Source organism: Lethenteron reissneri, chromosome 6 (assembly GCF_015708825.2).
Source record: "Lethenteron reissneri isolate LAM-NWPU_2019-01 chromosome 6, ASM1570882v1, whole genome shotgun sequence".
NCBI lineage: Eukaryota > Metazoa > Chordata > Hyperoartia > Petromyzontiformes > Petromyzontidae > Lethenteron > Lethenteron reissneri.
Genome location: NC_083784.1, coordinates 9,765,832 through 9,786,608, shown reverse-complemented (window position 1 = coordinate 9,786,608; position 20,777 = coordinate 9,765,832). Strand labels below are relative to the sequence as shown.

General features: G+C 52.4%; 1 protein-coding gene across 1 annotated transcript in view; it reads right to left on the bottom strand.

The window, feature by feature from the left end:
- LOC133354843 (fibronectin type III domain-containing protein 4-like) overlaps positions 1–20,777 on the bottom strand; it is a 34,844-nt gene that overhangs the window by 2,749 nt on the left and 11,318 nt on the right. Inside the window, exons 3-5 of the mRNA XM_061571998.1 lie at positions 20,066–20,408; positions 19,215–19,307; positions 197–375 (exon numbers count right to left, since the gene is read on the bottom strand). Coding sequence (XP_061427982.1) covers positions 197–375; positions 19,215–19,307; positions 20,066–20,408 — 615 coding nt within the window. The remainder of the gene's footprint in view (positions 1–196; positions 376–19,214; positions 19,308–20,065; positions 20,409–20,777) is intronic.

The window sequence follows — 20,777 nt, the reverse complement described above, 5'->3', positions numbered from 1 at the left end:
AACTACACTACCCATCCCGCAGACTACACTCATCCCGGGTCCCACCCGTAATGAGGTAGACAGTCATGTTCGGACTTTCATTCCCACCACCACCACCAACTACAGCGTACGGTTGGCCCCAGTTCTACCCCCATGGGTACAACCGGAACGCGCGATGGGAGAGTGTTCCGGTGTGCGCGCTGCGGAGGATACGAACCTTGCCGTGCAGTGGCTCGGAGGGGGCGGCCGCCACCGCTCGAGCCGGCAGTGCTGGCGGTGCCGCTGACGGTGGCGGCAGCAGCGGTACCTCCGTGGCCGCCTGCTTGTCATGGTAAGTCCGCACAGAGTCGTTGTCCTTGATGAGGTCGTACTGCCGGCAGAAGAGGCCGATGACCGCTGTGGGGGCGGGAGGAGAGAAGGATGCACGTGGAGCGTATGGGCGACGGACAGTGCTGGGTGGGTCGTTAACTTTAGCAAAAAGAGATTGGCCTAATTACCAATTGCCCGTGGCTTCATGAGTAACACAAATGCCACGGACTAGTTTCTGAATTGGTAAAAAGTCAAGAATCCAATAATACAGGTGTTTTGGGTTAGCTCGCATAGATATAAATGTGTCGCTAAACCCGCTAAAACTACTTCAGCACACCGGTGTGTTGGAGAGTAAAATATTTAATTATACATTTATAACCCAAAACACCTTTATTATGGATAAAATTGGTCGCAAAAGCCTACGTGTTAAAAAGTCATGAACCATGTTTAAAGTGATAAAATGGGATAACATGTCTCTCGTTTATTCACTGGCCGTAATCATGTCGATGACATTCAATGTTGATCCTTCTTCAAGGGAGCAAATTCCTTGACGTGGAAAAGACGCCTGAGGGCCGTGCAGACCCGAGTGGCCCTAATCCCTGGACAGGAGGCACCCCAATCCAGGTTCCCTTCAACCTAAGTGGCCCTAGCCCTGGAGAGGGGGTACCCCAATGCAGGTTCCCTTCAACCTAAGTGGCCCTAGCCCTGGACAGGGGACACCCCAATCCAGGTTCCCTTCAACCCGAGTGGCCCTAGCCCTGGACAGGGGCACTCCAATGCAGGTTCCCTTCAACCCGAGTGGCCCTAGCCCTGGACAGGAGGCACTCCAATGCAGGTTCCCTTCAACCCGAGTGGCCCTAGCCCTGGACAGGAGGCACTCCAATGCAGGTTCCCTTCAACCCGAGTGGCCCTAGCCCTGGACAGGAGGCACTCCAATGCAGGTTCCCTTCAACCCGAGTGGCCCTAGCCCTGGACAGGAGGCACTCCAATGCAGGTTCCCTTCAACCCGAGTGGCCCTAGCCCTGGACAGGAGGCACTCCAATGCAGGTTCCCTTCAACCCGAGTGGCCCTAGCCCTGGACAGGAGGCACTCCAATGCAGGTTCCCTTCAACCCGAGTGGCCCTAGCCCTGGACAGGGGGCACTCCAATTAAGGTTCCCTTCAACCCGAGTGGCCCTAGCCCTGGACAGGGGCACTCCAATGCAGGTTCCCTTCAACCCGAGTGGCCCTAGCCCTGGACAGGAGGCACTCCAATGCAGGTTCCCTTCAACCCGAGTGGCCCTAGCCCTGGACAGGAGGCACTCCAATGCAGGTTCCCTTCAACCCGAGTGGCCCTAGCCCTGGACAGGAGGCACTCCAATGCAGGTTCCCTTCAACCCGAGTGGCCCTAGCCCTGGACAGGAGGCACTCCAATGCAGGTTCCCTTCAACCCGAGTGGCCCTAGCCCTGGACTGGGGGCACTCCAATTAAGGTTCCCTTCAACCCGAGTGGCCCTAGCCCTGGACAGGGGCACTCCAATGCAGGTTCCCTTCAACCCGAGTGGCCCTAGCCCTGGACAGGAGGCACTCCAATGCAGGTTCCCTTCAACCCGAGTGGCCCTAGCCCTGGACAGGAGGCACTCCAATGCAGGTTCCCTTCAACCCGAGTGGCCCTAGCCCTGGACAGGGGGCACTCCAATGCAGGTTCCCTTCAACCCGAGTGGCCCTAGCCCTGGACAGGAGGCACTCCAATGCAGGTTCCCTTCAACCCGAGTGGCCCTAGCCCTGGACAGGGGCACTCCAATGCAGGTTCCCTTCAACCCGAGTGGCCCTAGCCCTGGACAGGAGGCACTCCAATGCAGGTTCCCTTCAACCCGAGTGGCCCTAGCCCTGGACAGGAGGCACTCCAATTAAGGTTCCCTTCAACCCGAGTGGCCCTAGCCCTGGACAGGAGGCACTCCAATGCAGGTTCCCTTCAACCCGAGTGGCCCTAGCCCTGGACAGGGGCACTCCAATGCAGGTTCCCTTCAACCCGAGTGGCCCTAGCCCTGGACAGGAGGCACTCCAATGCAGGTTCCCTTCAACCCGAGTGGCCCTAGCCCTGGACAGGAGGCACTCCAATGCAGGTTCCCTTCAACCTGCACTGACCAATGTGGGAAAGCTGTCAATTACTTGGGTATGCAGGAGGTCCTGGGTTCGATCCAAATGGGGGCTCTGGGCGGGTGCGAGGGGCTGGTAACCCCTCCACCTTCGATTAATTACCACAAAACCACGTCTAAAATATTTAATTGATAAGCTTGTACCGGAGGCCCCGGGGGGACAGGCGTCTATTACGCTTCCTGGCCAAACCCCATTTGGCGGAGCCAGGAGATTGAATATTTACCCTCGGGGCTCCTCCAGAAACAACAAAAAGCTACTTAGGGTGGCCACGTGGAATGTTCGAACACTCACTGCGGAGGAAAGGCTGCCACTCTGTCGGGAGCTGGACCGGTACCGCCTGGATATCGGTGGTATTCAGCAGGTCTGGTGGACCGGCTCTGGCTCCTGCCACCATGAGGGGTGAACAGTCCTCTACTCGGGGCAGGAGACCACCAAACAACAGGGAGTGGCTCTTCTTCTGAACAAAAGAATAAAGGGTGCGTGGGAGCGTGGCGGTGAGGTGTGGGAAGCGGTAAGCCCCAGACTACTTTGGGCTCGCCTTCCCATCAACCAGAGGCGAGGAGTGGTGGTCATGGTTACTTATGCTCCCACTGAAGACGAACATCTGTGGAGGGATGCAGGCAAGACCGATGAGTCAGATCGTTTCTATGACCTGTCACAGGTGCTAGCTAAAGTGACCCCTCGGGATAGAGTCATCCTGTTGGGCAACTTCAATGCCCGAGTTTGTCATGCTGGCACCTGGTCTGGAGTGATTGGAAGGCATGGGCCAGATCGGCTCAATAACAACGGGAGTAGGCTGCTAGATTTTTGTGCAGCCCATGGGCTTGTAATTACTAACACGCTGTTCCGGCATCGGCACATCCACACAACATCATGGATGCATGCCGGGTCCAAACAAGAACATCTGCTGGACTACGTAGTGACAGAACAGTGGATGCGGGCCCATTTCCTTGACACCAGGACCTACCATGAAGCTGATTTGCCCACTGACCATCGACTTGTCATCTGTAAGACCCCATTCAAACCCAAGGTGGCCTGGTCTCAGCTAGCTGATGAAAGTTGCAAGCGAGAATTGAATCATCGCTTGCGCCTGGGGTTGGCATCGTCCCCCACTCCTCTAGATGTCGAGGGGAAATGGGTGAGGTTTACGACTGTCATCGGCTACAGCATCCAACGTCAGAGAATGAGGAGGCTTACCGCAGCCTTCGCTCAGAGGTTCAGAGAGCCGTGAGGCGCTGCAAGGATGGGTGGTGGTCGCAGGTTGCTGAGGAAATGGAGTCTGCCTCAATGGCCCGTGATCACAAATTGCTATTTAACTCCATCAAAAAAGTAACCTGCAGCGCCACACCTATTACCATCATCAGGGGAAAAACGGTGATCCAATCTCTAACCCCCAGAAACAGGTTTGCAGATTTGCTAAGCAATTTTGTGAAGTCCTGGGGGAGGGGAAATCCCTCGGCATGGAAAACATCATGGGACAAAGTGGGGATAACCCTGCTGAGGCTGCGGTGTCTCAAATATTGGAAGAAGAAGCCACCCCCTGTGAGTGGCTGGCTGAGGTGCCATCTGTTGAGGAAGTACTAAAGGTGATCTAGAGTCTGAGACCAGGAGAGGCACCGGGCAGAGATGATCTCCCAAGCGAAATGCTGAGGGAGGGTGGCATTTGTTTACATACTGCCCTATATGACATCATAACAACAGTCTGGACCACTGGATGGGTTCCGCAGGATTGGAAAGATGCCCTGGTGGTCCCCCTCTTTAAGAAGGGGGACCGCACAGACTGTAACAACTACAGGGGCATCTCACTCCTCAGTGTGCCGGGAAAGGTTCTGGCAAGGATTATTCAACATCATCTTGCCAGGCACGCTGAGAGGCTTGCGGAGCCCCAATGCGGTTTCAAGAAAGGGCGGTCCTGCACAGATGCCATATTTTCTGTCCGTCTGCTACAGCAGAGGTCCAATAAAACCTATATCTCTGCTTTATTGACCTGGTCAAGGCCTATGATACCATCAGTAGGTATGGGCTCTGGGTTATTCTTCATACTTTCGGAGTCCCTGACCCTCTGCTCACGATAATTAAGGACCTTCATGATGGTGAGCGGGCCTGGGTAAAACTACGTGGCCGGGAGTCGGAACCATTCCCTGTTCACCTTGGGGTGCGACAGGGATGTCCTCTGGCTCCCACATTATTTAACATATATTTCGACCACGTCGTTCGTGAAGCCTTCGATGGCTGTACCGAAGGAATTTCCATCTGGTGCAGATACAATGGGAGGCTGATCGATACCCGGGTGCGGTCAAGGGATGGCTCGCTATTGGTCAACCACATTATGTCTGCCGATTGATCTGGTAGTTGCCACTCACTCAGAGGAGGAGTTGGAGGTGCTGCTGCTGAACTTGGAGCGTGCCACTAAGAGGTGGGGCCTTACCATCAGCCCCACCAAAACGAAGCACCTGCCTGGGTATTTTGTACAATCAGGCACTCCACCCCCACAACTCCCAATCGGTGACGGGGCAGTTGTGGAGAGTTGTGGAGAGTTTCCCAAACCTGGGCAGTGTGCTCATGACCTACTCCGGTTTGACAGCAGAGGTCTCACTCCGAATGAGTTGAGCGGCATTATCTTTTCATCGGTTGCGTAACGCTGTGTGGAAGCTACCTGGTCCGTCGCTCCACACGAAGCTTCAGGTCTTTTCGGCCACGGTCATTCCCTCTCTTCTCTACGCTTGCGAAACGTAGACCCCCCTAATGTAACATCTTCGCCGGTTGGAAACATTTAGGCTGGCCTGCGTACGGTCCATCCTGGGTTTAAACAGACTGGATTGTGTGAGGAGCTCACAAATCCTTGAAAGATCTGGATAAAGTCCCATCGGTGAGCTCCTCCGGCAGGCAAGGTTGCGTTGGCTTGGTCATGTCGCCCGCATGCCTAGTCACCGCATGCCTAAGCAGCTTTTGTTCAGCCGGATAGAGGAGGCTAAACGGACGCGGCACGGGCTAGAGAAGAGATGGAGTGATGTGGTACAGGAGGACGTGGAGCTGAGTGGACTTTCCGATGACTGGTTCGAGCAGTGTCAGGATCGGCCTCTGTGGAGGAGGCTCGTGAAGGATGCCGCTGGGCAGTTGGAGGCAGTCGCCCTCCAACAACAACGGAGGGTGGAGGAGCAACACTCACAACAACAAGCGGAGTGCCAGGTGGCTAAAGCACAGCAAGTTGGCACAGTAGGGGGCACAGGTGGTGCATCAGCCAGTCATCTCATTTAGTCGACCCATGGCACCTGGGTCTGCCCCGTGACCTCCTGCCAGTGGGCGTTCGACATTTCACGTGGCCTCAACGTGCACATAGCCTGGCACAAGCGTCGTGATGACGTCACCGCCACTTAGTGGCGAATGGCGGTTGTTGATCCCGACTCTGACACCTGCTGTATATTTGGAGCAGGAAAATTAAGAATAGGTTTTACCCTTTCTCGAAAAAAAAACTGTGGCTTTCAGATGTTCAAACACCAAATAGAAACCTTTTGCAAGGAATCAAGTCTGCATTAACCACACGTACTTGTGGTGAACATGCAAACAAACATGCTCTGATAATATATTAATTGTGCTTAAAACTGATTGGCCTACACCAGAGACAGCCTTCTTCATGGCCTAGTCTCACCAGTGTCAGACCAGAGAAGGCCAAAAGGTGAACTTTACAAAGACAATGCACGAATCAGACCATTTACGTCTCGAGGTGAGCAGCTATATCATAGGATACCTTTTTGTCAGTATCAAAATATAAAATAATAGAATAACTTATATACATATAGTTTCAGTGATCTGTGCCCAACGCCTGACACTGTCATACCTGTCAACCCATATGGTTTATCCGTATTCTTGTAGAGGGAAATTGAGTTTTCAGATCCATACGGCGTACAATCATTTCAATACGGGCAAATTTTGTCTATTTGTGTTTTCCCCTTGTGATTGGATTTTGTAGGTTGACCGTTGAGATTTATAAGGGCACGTGGTGATCAATGAGGTCTGAATTGGTCTGTAATAAGGCAGGCACTGATAAGGAATATACAGGTATGCTCTGTACGCTGTGTGTAACGCTGGGTGACTACATGGAACCAAGTGACGTCGCAAATCATTATCCAGTCGAATCTCTGTACCATGCTCACACCATTTGGAATGCCACCACATAAAGTGGCTTTGTAAAAAAGGAAACATTGTCATGCCGATTCGAAATCTCAACCCCAAAAAAGGATTATGCAGTGGCACATGGCCTGGTGATTCGTGAAATGCACCGTAATTTTGCTGTGGCTGATATCATTTCAGAATCCAATCATGAAGATATTGCCTTCCTTCCCAACAATTCATCTGGCACCATCTGATGTGAATTTACCATTTATTTTCTTTGGGTCTTTCGGTAAAGAAAAATGTATTTGGAGTGTATCCAGAGCGTGAAAAAAATGATCAGCCAAGGCTGAGGTATTCGTCCTACCATGTTTCAGATCTGCCTTATAATCACGAATCCGGTCCAAGACATGTCGCTTAGTTTCCCCAATGTAACTACTGCCGCAGACACAGCTTAGTTTGTAGACGCCGGGGTATTGCATGTCAGGGATCACATCCTTCACAGATGGGATCAGATCACGAATTTTATGTACTGTGTTGAATCGAACCTGGATCTTGTGTTTGCTCATGATTTTGGAAATATTTTTGATGACGCCTGCTATGTATGGCAAGGTGATGGTTTTGATTGGGTCCTCAGATGGTTATTTCCCAACGGTTGGGGTGATAGCTTTACGGAGTGTGTAGTCCGAATATCCATTCATCTTGAGGGCTTGGTGTACATGTGTAAAGTAGTAACTCGGCAGGAGACGACTTCACGGGTAGCACACTCTTTATTTCACCAACTTGTAGTTACACGGATGACTAACACCCTACTTCGTTACACGGGTGACTAACACCCCACTTAGCTACTCGGGTGACTAACACCCACTTAGCTACACGGGTGACTAACACCCACTCAGCTACACGGGTGACTAACACCCACTCAGCTACACGGGTGACCAACACCCACTCAGCTACACGGGTGACTAACACCCACTCAGTTACACGGGTGACCAACACCCACTCAGCTACACGGGTGACCAACACCCTCCTTAGCTACTCGGGTGACTAACACCCACTCAGCTATACTGACACGGGATCTTACGCCCCGTAGCCTTCCGGGACACACCCAGCCGGGGTGCCCGTCTCGGCTCTGGGTACCACCGTCCCGACCCACACGGGCGTCGGACTACGGTCCCCCAGTCTCGGCTCCGAGCCGCACAGGGCCCCGGTCCTCACAAGGACGGCGGGACTAGGGGTCTCGGGCCACTACCTCCTCCACCCCGTCTTCGGTCTTCAACTGGTTAACACTGACCACGAGTGCTCTCGCGCGTCTCCCTTTATACCCCTCCTGCGGACGTCGCTGAGAGCACCCACTTATCTGACCAATCACTGCGCACTCGCTACGATCCTCTTTTCCCAGCTTGTGTCAGCGCGCCTTACCACCGGCGCGCGCGTCCATACCACGCCCACATCGCGTGCCCAACCCCGCGCCCCGTGATCCATCACTGTCGGCGCACGTCAATACCACCACTACATCACCCCCTACCACATAGCTCGCAGCCGACCCAGCTGCTAATAAAATATACAACACCCCTTCACCCCTATGTGTGCCCCGTAACATAACAACAAAACCCTAACAACACAACATGAACACCGCAATCCGCAAAACCCAGCAACCGCCACGCCCACAACAAGAACAATATGCGCAATCCGGCGAGTGGCAACGATAATGTGTATGCGGAAAGAGTAACAATAAAAATAAAAAAAATATTTTTCATTTTCTCTTCTTTTCTCTCCGACTCGTGCAGCGTCCCAATGTGTCCGAGCGTCCCTTGAACGGGACATTACCCCGGCAGAGGGGGACCCCGGCAGCGAGGTCGGGCTTTAAACAAAAAAGGAAAATTATCTTTTTTTTTTTTTATTCATGAAAAGTGTTGCGTCCTAGCCCGAGTCCGCCTTGCCGGTCCGTCGTACGGCACCAGATGCAGTTGGCCATCCGGTGGCGCCGGCAGTTCAGGAAGGCATGGGCCAGGCATCGGGGCTCCGCGCGAGCCGCGGGGTTCCGGTTCCCGACGGTCAACAGCCGTCAGGTCCGAGACACCTGGGGGTGGGTCAGGTGGAGACACGTGAGGATCAGCCTGCGACACATCCCTCCCCGAGTCGACGGTCACATCACACGCTCGGTCGTCACGGCACAACCCGGGGTCACGCGGCGCCGCGTAGGGTTTCAGTCGGGAGGGGTGCACGTACCAACGGCGTTTTCCCCATTTAATCTGTATACTCTGGGGTTGTGCAACCCGCACAATTTCCGGTCCTCTCCATGGTCTCAACAGTTTGGGGGACGTAGCCAACGGTGCGTGTGGACAATGCAGCCAGGCCTTATCGCCCGGTTCCCAATTGTGCGTATGCACCTTCCGTCCATGCAATCGCTCGTTCGCGATGTGCCGAGACCGCGAATTCAATCTCGCAGCCTCTCGCGCTTCAGCCAATTTGGCGATGTTAAACTTGATATGGTCTGCCAATTTAGATTTTGCACGTGGCTGGGAAATCCCCAGTTGGACGTCCATGGCCGGATCGGCCTCCCGCCCATACATCAGAAAAAATGGAGAACACCCCGTCGCCGCATGAGGTGCCATCCGATAGGCCGCTAGTACCCCCGGTACCTGTAAGTCCCAATCCACCTGGTCATCGCATACCTGTTGGCACAGCATAGACGTAATCGTCCTGGTCAGACGTTCAACCATACCGTCAGTCTGCGGGTGGTACGGGGAGGTACGTACTTTCTTTGTACCCAACAGGTCGCACACCTCGCGCAGCAAAACACTCGAAAAATGTTTCCCTTGATCCGTCAGCAAGCGTTCGGGGGCGCCTTTGTCCAAAACATAACCTTGGACAAAGGCGTCCGCCACTGCCGCAGCCGACTGGTTGACGAGTGGCCATGCCATGGGCCAGCGAGTGAAGTACTCTACGCCAACCAGCAGGAACTTATTTCCCCGAGGCGTAGCGGGAAAGGGCCCCAAGATGTCCAGCGCGACCAATTCGTTCGTGCGCGAAACCTGAATGGATTGCAGCGGTGGATTAGCCGCTATTGGTGGTGGTTTTCTTTGGGCGCACCCTACACATCCCTTAAGAATGTTCGCCACGTCGTTGCCCATCCCCGGCCAATAGTAGTCTCGCTGAATGAGGGCGAGCGTTTTGTGAAACCCCAGGTGCATGAGTCGTTCATGGGCAGCCAGGACGACCCTACCCCGCATAGCAAACGGCACCACGAGCACGTGACGCCGGGACATGTTGTCCCACCTCATCAAAAGGCCCTGTCTGCACACCCAGGAACCGACCCGCGTTTCCCCTCCCTCGGGATCGTCAACCTTCCGACGTAGCGTGAGTAGGGAGCTGTCGGACATTTGCAGACGGCCCCACTCGATGAGAGGCAACGCTAACAGCGAGTCCCTCCCCGTGGGAGCGTCGACCCCCGTAGTATCCGTGGCGGCGAGCACAACTTCCGCGGGGACAGCGACAGAGGGTTTACACCGCGCCGATCCTAACAGACATGCGCATTCCGTACGCGGCGGCAACCGCGACAATGCATCCGCATTCGAGTGGCGCAACCCCTTGCGGTAAATCGTCGTGAATTGGTAGTCCTGAAGGACCTCCAACCATCGGGACAATTGGCCGGATGGCTGCGCCACCCGCATAGCGTATTGGAGAGCCGCATGGTCCGTGCGAACCGTAAAATGACGGCCATAAAGATACGGCCTGAATTGCTGTATAAAAAACACAATCGCCAGCAATTCACGACGTGTCACGCAGTAGCGTTGTTCCGCGGGGGACAGAACCCTGCTACCGTAGGCGACCACCCGTTCGACCCCCCCGACCACCTGTGAGAGCACTCCCCCGATACCCGTGTTACTGGCATCCGTGTCGAGCACAAACGGTTGCGTGAAATCGGGGTAACACAAGGGGGGAGCTTGCACCAAGGCGTCACGAAGGGAGCAGAACGCGGCCTCCTCTTCCGACCCCCAGTGAAACCGCACCCCTTTAGCCGTCAAAGCGTGCAGGGGCCTGGCTATGGTGGCAAACTGCTTGACAAAACGACGGTAATAGGAGGCGAATCCTATGAAACTGCGGACTTCAGTGACAGAGGTCGGCGTTGGCCATGAGCTGACGCATTTCGTCTTAGCAGGATCTGTCGAGATCCCTGAACGGCTAACGATATGGCCCAAATACCTGACCGATTCCCGAAGCAGAAAACATTTAGCCGGTTTAAATTTAAGCTTCGCGGAACGCATCCTGAGAAACACCGCTCTCAGTCGCTGGAGGTGCTCCTCAAAAGTCCGGCTGAAAACGATGATATCATCGAGGTAAATCAAACAGGTGTCCCATTGGAGGCCTGACAAAACCAATTCCATGAGCCTCTGGAACGTGGCAGGAGCGGAATGTAAACCCATGGGTAATCGGTTGAATTCAAATAGGCCTCCCGGTGTCCAGAAAGCGGTTTTTGGTTTCGATTCGTCATCGAGGGGTAATTGCCAAAATCCCGAAAGCAAATCGAGCGTCGAAAAAAACTGTGCTCCCGCCAAGGCATCCAGAGACTCATCCATCCTGGGGAGCGGATACGCATCGGCCATTGAGATTTTGTTTAGGCGGCGGAAATCGACACAGAACCGCAAGGACCCATCCTGTTTTTTAACCAAGACGATAGGAGCACCCCACGGACTGGAAGAGGGCGCAATGATGTCGGCCGCCAACATGTCATTAACTGCCGACTGCACATGCTCCTTCTCGGCTGGACTGAGCCGGAAGGGATTCTGTCGAATAGGGGCCGCGTCCCCAGTAGCTATGTGGTGGCGCAACAGGTCTGTGCAGCCAATATCATACTTGTGCCTGCTAAACACGTCAGCAAACTCGAGTAGCAAGCCCCTCAATGCACCCGACTGCACACTGGACAAGTTACTGGACCCGGCACACAACGAGTCCAACCACTCCGTCCCCTCCTCACTATGAGAATGCGTATCGGCACTCGAATCGGCGTGAGCAACGAGCTGTTCCTCGACGGGTAGCGGCGCGGCGTGAGCCAGCACCGTTCCCTGCGTAATCACGGCCGGCCGCGACCCCGTATTCAGGACCATAACGAACGGCTCACTGTCCCCCCTCACCATGGTCTGGGCCACCGCTAAGTCGAGGCCCCCTTTAGCTCTGTTAGACGGCCCCAACAGAACTCCCTGTGCCCCCGCATCTGCCCCGAGGGGTTTCCTCAACCGAAGGGGTACCAACATTTGTGAACCCGGGGGCACCCGTACAGTCTGGGTTGCCAGCGCCTGCACCGTCGCACAAACCGTGCGTATCTTAGTAGGACTCTTCAAAAACTCAACCCGCCGTCCCGACGGAAGCTCAATGCAGGCCTGGTCTATGAGAATTTTGATGGGCATTTTAGACAGAAAGTCCGTGCCTAGTAAACAAGGAACGGCCAACGAAGATGATACAAAAATAGGACCCGCCAATTTTATATCGCCAATACAAATAGTCGCCCGAATCTGGCCGATGATTCCCAAAGATCCCCCGTTTGCCGCGTAAAACGGTACGTCCACCGGCAGAAGGGGTCGACATTGGACGGGAAGAATGTTATAAATAAGGTCCGAAATGATAGTGGCCGACGCACCCGTGTCCACAAGCACCCGGACCTCAACCCCGTCAATGTACCCCGTTACCACGGACGACCCGGCCGACGCAGCCACTATCCTGTGGGCCAATTCGGACCATTCGACTGCTTTCGGGCCGTGTACGGACCCCTCTCGCCGAACCGAACCCCCGGTGCCCATACGCGGTCCCCCCACCGCTAAGCGGCGACCCGAACGTGCCGTGCATGTGGACCGAACGTGTGAGGTGCCGCGACTTGCCGGGTTCAGCTGGGATGTCTTTAGGCCCTGGTCGTCGTCCGGACGTGGTCCCGCGATACGCTGACGTGGGGCCCGGCACCCGGACGCGACGTGGCCCCGAAGGCCGCAGTTGTAGCAGACGACGAGGGACGTCGTAGGTTTCGGTTGCTCCAGCTTGCGGTGTGAACGTGTGGGCGAACGACCTCCCGTTCTCCACTCCCCCGGTCTTGAAACGGCGAAGGCCTCCTCCCGCGGCACAGCAGGCTGAGGGCCGATGATCGTGGCGGCCGGTGCCCCGTTCCCCACCGATGCGCAGACGACCGTCGGCTTTCGCTGTAGGACTTCGTAAGCGTGAATACTTGTGGCAATCTCCAGAGAGCAAATGTCCATCTCGTCCGCCGTATTAATGGGAACTCCCAATCCGTGAGCCAACGCCAGCAGCTGCTCCGTCACCATGGCGTCCTTCCCCTCCTTGTCCATGCGGGGAAAAGCTGAGTCTGCCAGGGCGAGCAGCGCCGTGCGATAGGCGAGCGTTGTTTCTCCAACCACCTTCCGCCGATCGTAGAACTGGTGGCGACAGGTCGAGGGTGGCCCGAACACCTTGGCCATCAGGTGTAGCGCGGCCTGGAGCGTTGAGCGGGACGACCTCGGGGCCGATGTGAAGGCTGCAAGCGCGTCGTCGTCGAGCATCGCTGGCAGCGCGCGCAGGGCAGTGGTGTCGGACCACCCCGACATTTCTTGATGCGCGACGAACCGTCGCTGGAAGGCTCCCCAGTCGCCCCCGTCCGCCTTGAACACCGACAGCGCGGGCAATCGTTGCTGGAGGACTCGATCGCCGTCGTCGTTGTTGGAACGATTTTCCCGCGCGCCGCTGTGGTTGTAGAAGATGTCGGCTCCGTCTGCAGGCGCATAATGGAGATCTCCGGCGCGCGCCGATGACGCGGGCTGCGCTGTGTGGAGATCTCTGGCCACGTGGTGTCCGCGCTTCCCGCCAAGCGGTGGCGGGCCCTCAAAAATGGCGCCAACTCCAAAACTTTTGGCGCGAAACGCCGTCTGGCGGGATCCCTCCAGCCGCGCCGCCTCCTCCAACCCCGCAGCCGTACCACCGCCCGCTGGAACGGAGATCTCCGCCAAGATCGCAGCGGCGGCGAGCAGCAACTCCGCCAGGCGGGAGTGTGCGTCCTGCAGGCTGGTGTCGGAGGCAAGCGGAGCATCGGCCATTTCTGCGAAGTGCTGCATCGGCGGCAACTCCACGTCCTCTCCTCCCGAGGGTGGTGTCTCCGGTACGCCGTCGTCTCCCCGGTCTTGCACGTGGGAACGAGAAGTCTTCCTTGTGTCCATTCTCCTTGAAGACAGGTTTACTTCTGACGCCAGTTGTAAAGTAGTAACTCGGCAGGAGACGACTTCACGGGTAGCACACTCTTTATTTCACCAACTTGTAGTTACACGGATGACTAACACCCTACTTCGTTACACGGGTGACTAACACCCCACTTAGCTACTCGGGTGACTAACACCCACTTAGCTACACGGGTAACTAACACCCACTCAGCTACACGGGTGACTAACACCCACTCAGCTACACGGGTGACCAACACCCACTCAGCTACACGGGTGACTAACACCCACTCAGTTACACGGGTGACCAACACCCACTCAGCTACACGGGTGACCAACACCCTCCTTAGCTACTCGGGTGACTAACACCCACTCAGCTATACTGACACGGGCTCTTACACCCCGTAGCCTTCCGGGACACACCCAGCCGGGGTGCCCGTCTCGGCTCTGGGTACCACCGTCCCGACCCACACGGGCGTCGGACTATGGTCCCCCAGTCTTGGCTCCGAGCCGCACAGGGCCCCGGTCCTCACAAGGACGGCGGGACTAGGGGTCTCGGGCCACTACCTCCTCCACCCCGTCTTCGGTCTTCAACTGGTTAACACTGACCACGAGTGCTCTCGCGCGTCTCCCTTTATACCCCTCCTGCGGACGTCGCTGAGAGCACCCACTTATCTGACCAATCACTGCGCACTCGCTACGATCCTCTTTTCCCAGCTTGTGTCAGCGCGCCTTACCACCGGCGCGCGCGTCCATACCACGCCCACATCGCGTGCCCAACCCCGCGCCCCGTGATCCATCACTGTCGGCGCACGTCAATACCACCACTACATCTGCTCCAGTTCACTGGCTAGGTGGTGATGGTCAGAAATACATCGAGCTCTATGGTGTAGAGCAGGGGTCCTCAAACTACGGCCCGCGGGCCACATGCGGCCCGCCGAGGACATTTATCCGGCCCGCCGGGTGTTTTTGCCGCCGCTGCCTGTCTGTTACTTTTTTTCTGCATGAGAAGGACGGTCATTGGTGGAAGAGGGAGAGGGGGCGGAGTTTCCCCCAATCAGACTGCATTGATGGGCAGTGCAGTCTGTATGTCTCTGTGTGGGCAAAGTTATTACTGGTATATTGTTTTTGTAGCGCTGTATATATATTGGTATTTTACTAATATCAATTTTGACTCCCTAGGAAACAATGATGTCAAGAAAGAGAAAAATTGACTCGGAGTGTAGGATATTCAAAGAACAGTGGACTTATGATTACTTTTTCATGCAGTACAAGGAAAGAGCTGTGTGTCTGATATGCCAGAATATAGTGTCTGTGTTCAAAGAATACAATTTACGTCAACACTATAAAACTCAACATAAAGATGAATATGCTTGTTTAGTCGGAGAAGTGAGAAAAGATAAAATATTAAAACTGAAAAATACATTAACAACTCAGCGAAATAGTTTTGTGAAGCAGAAGCAGCTAAATATTTCATCACTGCGAGCAAGTTTTCAAGTTTCCAAGCTAATAGCATGCACTGGCAGACCATTCGTGGAGGGAGAATTTGTTAAAGAATGCCTTCTTTCTGTTGCCAAAGAGATGTGTCCAGAGAAGGCCGATTTATTTAGTACAGTGAGTCTTTTAGGACCTACAATTACACGGAGGATTGAAGAATTGGGAGACAATTTGCATCAGCATTTGCAAAACTCCACAAAAAACTTTCCTATTTTTCCTTGGCACTCGACGAAAGCAATGATGTTCGTGATTCTGCACAACTTCTAATTTTTATTCGTGCGACGAATGACTATTTCGAAGTCACAGAAGAGCTTGCTGCACTGCAAAGCATCAAAGGAACAACTACAGGAGAGGATATCTTTCGATTTAAAGCTTTCGTGACTGCAGGGATTCATCTTCTTGGTTCTTTCGGCAAAGTCACATAGAAGGGAAGTAATAAAATAATTCTCACGACGTTTCGGCCACAACGCAAGCAGCCGTCCTCAGGTGAAAACCAGGTCTGTTGGGGAGACAGCGTCTGAATGAAACAGCACACGAGCTTGGAGCATATATAAGCTGGGTTGGAAGCGGGGGAAAGAGCGCCTTGACAAAATAATTTCAATATCAAGAGGAATTTAGCATATTTATGGGAAATGCAGGAATGTGATTAGTACTACATATGCCCGTGCTGCATATGTAGTACTAATAACATTCCTGCATGTCCCATAAATATGCTAAATTCCTCTTGATATGCAAATTATTTGTCAAGGCGCTCTTTCCCCCGTTTCCAACCCAGCTTATATATGCTCCAAGCTCGTGTGGTTTCATTCAGACGCTGTCTCCCCGACAGACCTGGCTTTCACCTGAGGACGGCTGCTTGCGTTGTGGCCGAAACGTCGTGAGAATTATTTTATTATGTTTTATTTTTATTATTTTATTACTTCCCTTCTACGTGACTTTACCGAAAGAACCAAGAAGAGAGGATATCTATGAAAAGGTTTGCCAAACTGTGAATGGTTTGGAGCTGAACTGGGCTAAACTAGCCAGTGTGACAACTGATGGTGCTCCTAGCATGGTGGGGTCTAAGAAAGGAGTAATTGCTCGCATTAACCAAGAGATGGACAAACATAACCATTCTCATCCAATAGCCATACACTGCCTCATCCACCAACAAGCGCTGTGTAGTAAATCACTGAAGTGGGACTCGGTTATGAAATTTGTGGTATCTTGTGTTAACTTCATTAGAGCTCATGCACTAAACCACAGACAATTTCAAGCATTTCTGTCTGAGCTAAATGTTGACTATGAAGATGTTCTGTATCACACAGAAGTCCGTTGGCTGAGTCGAGGGAGAGTTTTGAAACGTTTCTATGACTTACTTCCACAGATTACAGCTTTTCTGCTTTAAAAAAACAAAGAAGTACCAGAGCTCAATGATGCAGAATGGAAATGGCACCTTGCCTTTCTGACAGATGTAACAGAGCTACTCAACAGTTTCAATGTGCAACTTCAAGGAAAGGGGAAGCTCATCTGTGATATGCAATCACATGTCAAAGCATTTGAAGTAATATTAGGCCTCCTCATCAAACAAGTGAAGGAGGAAAACTTCTGCCATCTCCCCACAACTCAAAATCTGTTAGCGGAAAAACCATTGGTTGCATTCCCAAACAAAACGTGTGGATTCACTGGAAAAATTGCAAAAGGAGTTCCAATTTGGATTTAAAGAGCTTCATCTCCATGAACAGGACATACAGCTTTTCCGTAACCCATTTTCTATTGACATTGAAAATGTGGATACAATTTACCAAATGGAACTGGCTGAACTGCAGAATTGTGACTCTGAAAGACGCATTCAAGTCAAGCAGCCTTCATAATTTCTATGCATCTCTCCCCTCTGAGACATATCCTCATCTCAGGAACCATGCACTCAAAATGGCAACCATCTTTGGCAGCACTTATGTCTGTGAACAGACTTTTTCCAGAATGAAACATTTGAAATCTCCAACCAGATCTAGACTAATGGATGCACACTTGCATCACTTGTTACGACGAGCAGTGACAAATATGGAACCGGACATTGACCATCTCATTAGCCAAAAGCAGGCCCATAGTTCCCATTGAAATACTGGCAAGTTTGTTGATTTAACTTTACTTGTTCTTCATTTTAAATATTGTATTTATTCCCGTTTTGTTTCTTCACTTCAAAATAAGATATATGCAGTGTGCATAGGAATTTGTTCATAGTTTTTTTTTAAACTATAGTCCGGCCCTCCAACGGTCTGAGGGACAGTGAACTGGCCCCCTGTTTAAAAAGTTTGAGGACCCCTGGTGTAGAGTTTTGATGAGGGAATTGTTCTGGGATGGATGGTGGTGGGAGTCAGGTTTTGAGCCATCTGGTGTCTTTTAGATTAAAACATCCAAGAAAGGTAACTTGCCATCCTTTTCCACCTCCATTGTGAATTTGATGGCTGGGTGTATGGAATTGATGTGGTTGAAGAATTGGTTCAGTGCTGACAGGCCATATGGCCAGATTACGAATGTGTCATCTACGTATCTCTTCCACAAAGAAGACCGTAGGGTGGATGCCTGGATGGCATCTGTCTCAAATTTATCCATGAAAACATTGGCTACAACTGGAGATAAGGGAGAACCCATTGGGGTACCTTCAACTTGTTTGAAAGAATGTACCATTCCAGGTGAAGTAATTGTTGGTGAGGCAGTGTCTCACCAGGGCCGGTACATCAGCATTCAGTCCTTGTTGGACCAAATTTTCAATGATTGCAATGGTGTCAGGCACAGGAACTTTAGTAAACAAAGATACTGCATCAAAACTGACAATCGAATCACCTGGAGAGAGTGAGATGGCCTTAATTGAAGATACCAAGTGAGCTGAGTTAAATACAGCTGAGGTGGTCTTACCAGTGAATGGTTGTAAGGTCTCCACCATTGACTCCCCTCACCTACAAACTGGCCCGATTTCTGTCTGAGACCTTACAACCATTCACTGGTAAGTTGTAGCCAATGTTTTAATGGAGACATTTTAATCTGTTTTTTTCCCATGAACAACTTTATGTTGCTTTGTCAATATGCAAAAATCCAACCAGCATCAGTGTCGAACGTTATGGAGATGATCGTCAATTGGTACCGAATGTGATTATATATGAGACATTTTAGATTAAATAAATTCAATACAATCTTAAAATGTTTGTCTTTTTCCATTAACTTTTTTTTTTACGAACCCATCATATGACAGGCAATTACACTAGTTTAATAAGAATAGAATAACCTATTCTTATTTTTCGTACTTTGATACTGGGGAAAAAAGGTCCCATGATATATATTTGGAGTTTGCATGTTCTCCCAGTGGTCGTGTAGATTTTTCTCTGGATCCTCCGATTTTATCTCCATATTTAGAATCCACATCGCGCGATTAGAGTATTTGGCTGCTATAAATGTCCACGTGATAAGGCCACTTCGTTGAGTTATCATTTGAGGGCAGGTCGCTTCTGAAAAATAGCTAAATAGCTCAGTTGGCCTTGCCTGGTAAAATAAAAAACACTCTTTGCGTCTTTCGGTAAAGTCACGTAGATAGAAAAATAACAGATCACGACGTTTCAATCGCAACACGGGCAGTCATCTTCAGGTGAGAGGTTAGTTTCATAGTTTAGTTTAGTATGGTGAAACAACCTCCTATGACCAATGCAGCTAAATCATGGCCCTCAGTTCCCAGCATCTCGTGTGGCGACTGAGCAGGCAGTGATAAGAATGACTGGGTATGAACAAGAGCCGGTGTATCAACTCCTATTCTTAGGTTTTTTCGGTTACAACTTCAAAAGTGCGCTTTGTTGCTGTCCGGTTGGTGCTTCGGGACCTCGAGACGTCTGCTCGACAACCGTGATTTCTCTTCCAAAAGCGACACCTTAGTAACAACGGAAGCCTTCGTGATGATCGTGAGATATTTGCCGCTCGGTGCGCTGCGGGAGCGAACGGCGCGTGAACCGTCTCACCCGCCCACATGAGGAGCACAATGCTGATGATGAACAACTCCCCGGCCACGAGCTCCGGCCTTTTTCTCCTGAGCTCCTTCACGTTCACGTCCCCTTGGGGAAGACGGATGCACACGCGGGGGGCACGGCACAATGGTGTTAACGCGGAGTGAAGCGTCATTGCATGTCTGTATGTATGTTGAACTTCTTTCACACCGTACGTAGCCAACCGTGCTAATCAGAGGTGCGGGCGGGGGGGGGAGAGACAACAAACGAAACACAAACAAAAAGCAGTTTTAAAGAAAAAGAGTTTGCAATCTGTGAACTTGTTGTCAAGTTCAAGGTTGGTACGGTTTTACCAGGCGAGAGAGCTCAATGAGAGTGGGATTGCGTCTCGTTTCGCGAGCACGACCTGCGCCACCGGAATGATGAAAGCCGATGACGCGAATTGAAACGCGACACTGGGAAGCAAAATAGAGATGGAAGCAAAGAGAGAAATCGAAAAAACGCTGCACACACGTAAATAAATAAATAAATATGGGGATATAATTAACGTCCCGTAATGCAAGTTGGCCAAGACAAATTACTTTTAAACCATTCACAGCACAATTAAGTTACAGAAACATTGAACAGATTCAGGGTGGTCACTCCACCGATATGTAAAAAGATATGTTAAATAGGTACAAATATACATTGTTGCTCTAGTACTTAGTATTATTACGTTTTATTTCTCAGACTGTGGCAAAACAAGTAAAAGCATCTCAACAGCTGTTTTGTTGCCAGTAAGGGGTAAAAAAAAAACCCAACGCTCATTTTTCATCATCTATTTTGACACTGCCAAAAAGGTCGTCGCAAGCTTCGCTCAGAGGCACCTCTTGCCGCGCGATCGTCCAAAGTCCTCCCTGCCGCGAGGTCGCGGGAGAACAGAGCGAGTCCCAGCGACGACGAGGTCCCGTCGGCCCCGCTCCTCCTCGCCTCGTCCGCCGCCCCGACGGCGACGAGGTGGCGGCTGCCGTTGCCGCCCGCGTGGGGCCGCGGCGGCCCGGGCCCCGGCGTGCGGAAGGTCACCGGCTCGCTGGCGGGGCCCGAGCCGCTGGGGGTCAGCGCCGAGACGCGCACCGCGTAGTCGCTGTCGGGCTGCAGCCCCCACAGGGTGCACACCCGCTCCGTCGTATTCACCTCCACGATGACGCGCCGCGACTGAGCCTCACGCCTCTACGGAGGGAGGGGGGGGGGGGGTGCACGGTCGTGCAAACGCGACCCGACGCGCCGTTTTTTCAGCCGGGGCTGTTAACTACCTCGCCTGGTATGCAGCAAATCGGAAATTCGATGCCGACATTGACGCCTGTATATTTGGAGTTTGCGGGGTCTCTGGTCACGTTGATTTTTCTCCGGGTCATCCGGTTTTTCCCTCCACATTTAGAATCAACATCACACGTTTAGGGTAAATTGTCTGGCTATACATTTCCACGTGATAAGCCACTTCGTTGAGCTATCATTTGCGATAGTCATGTCGCTTCTGAAAAGAGATAAATAGCTCAGTGGGCCTTACCTGGTAAAATAAAAAAATATATTTCTTACAGT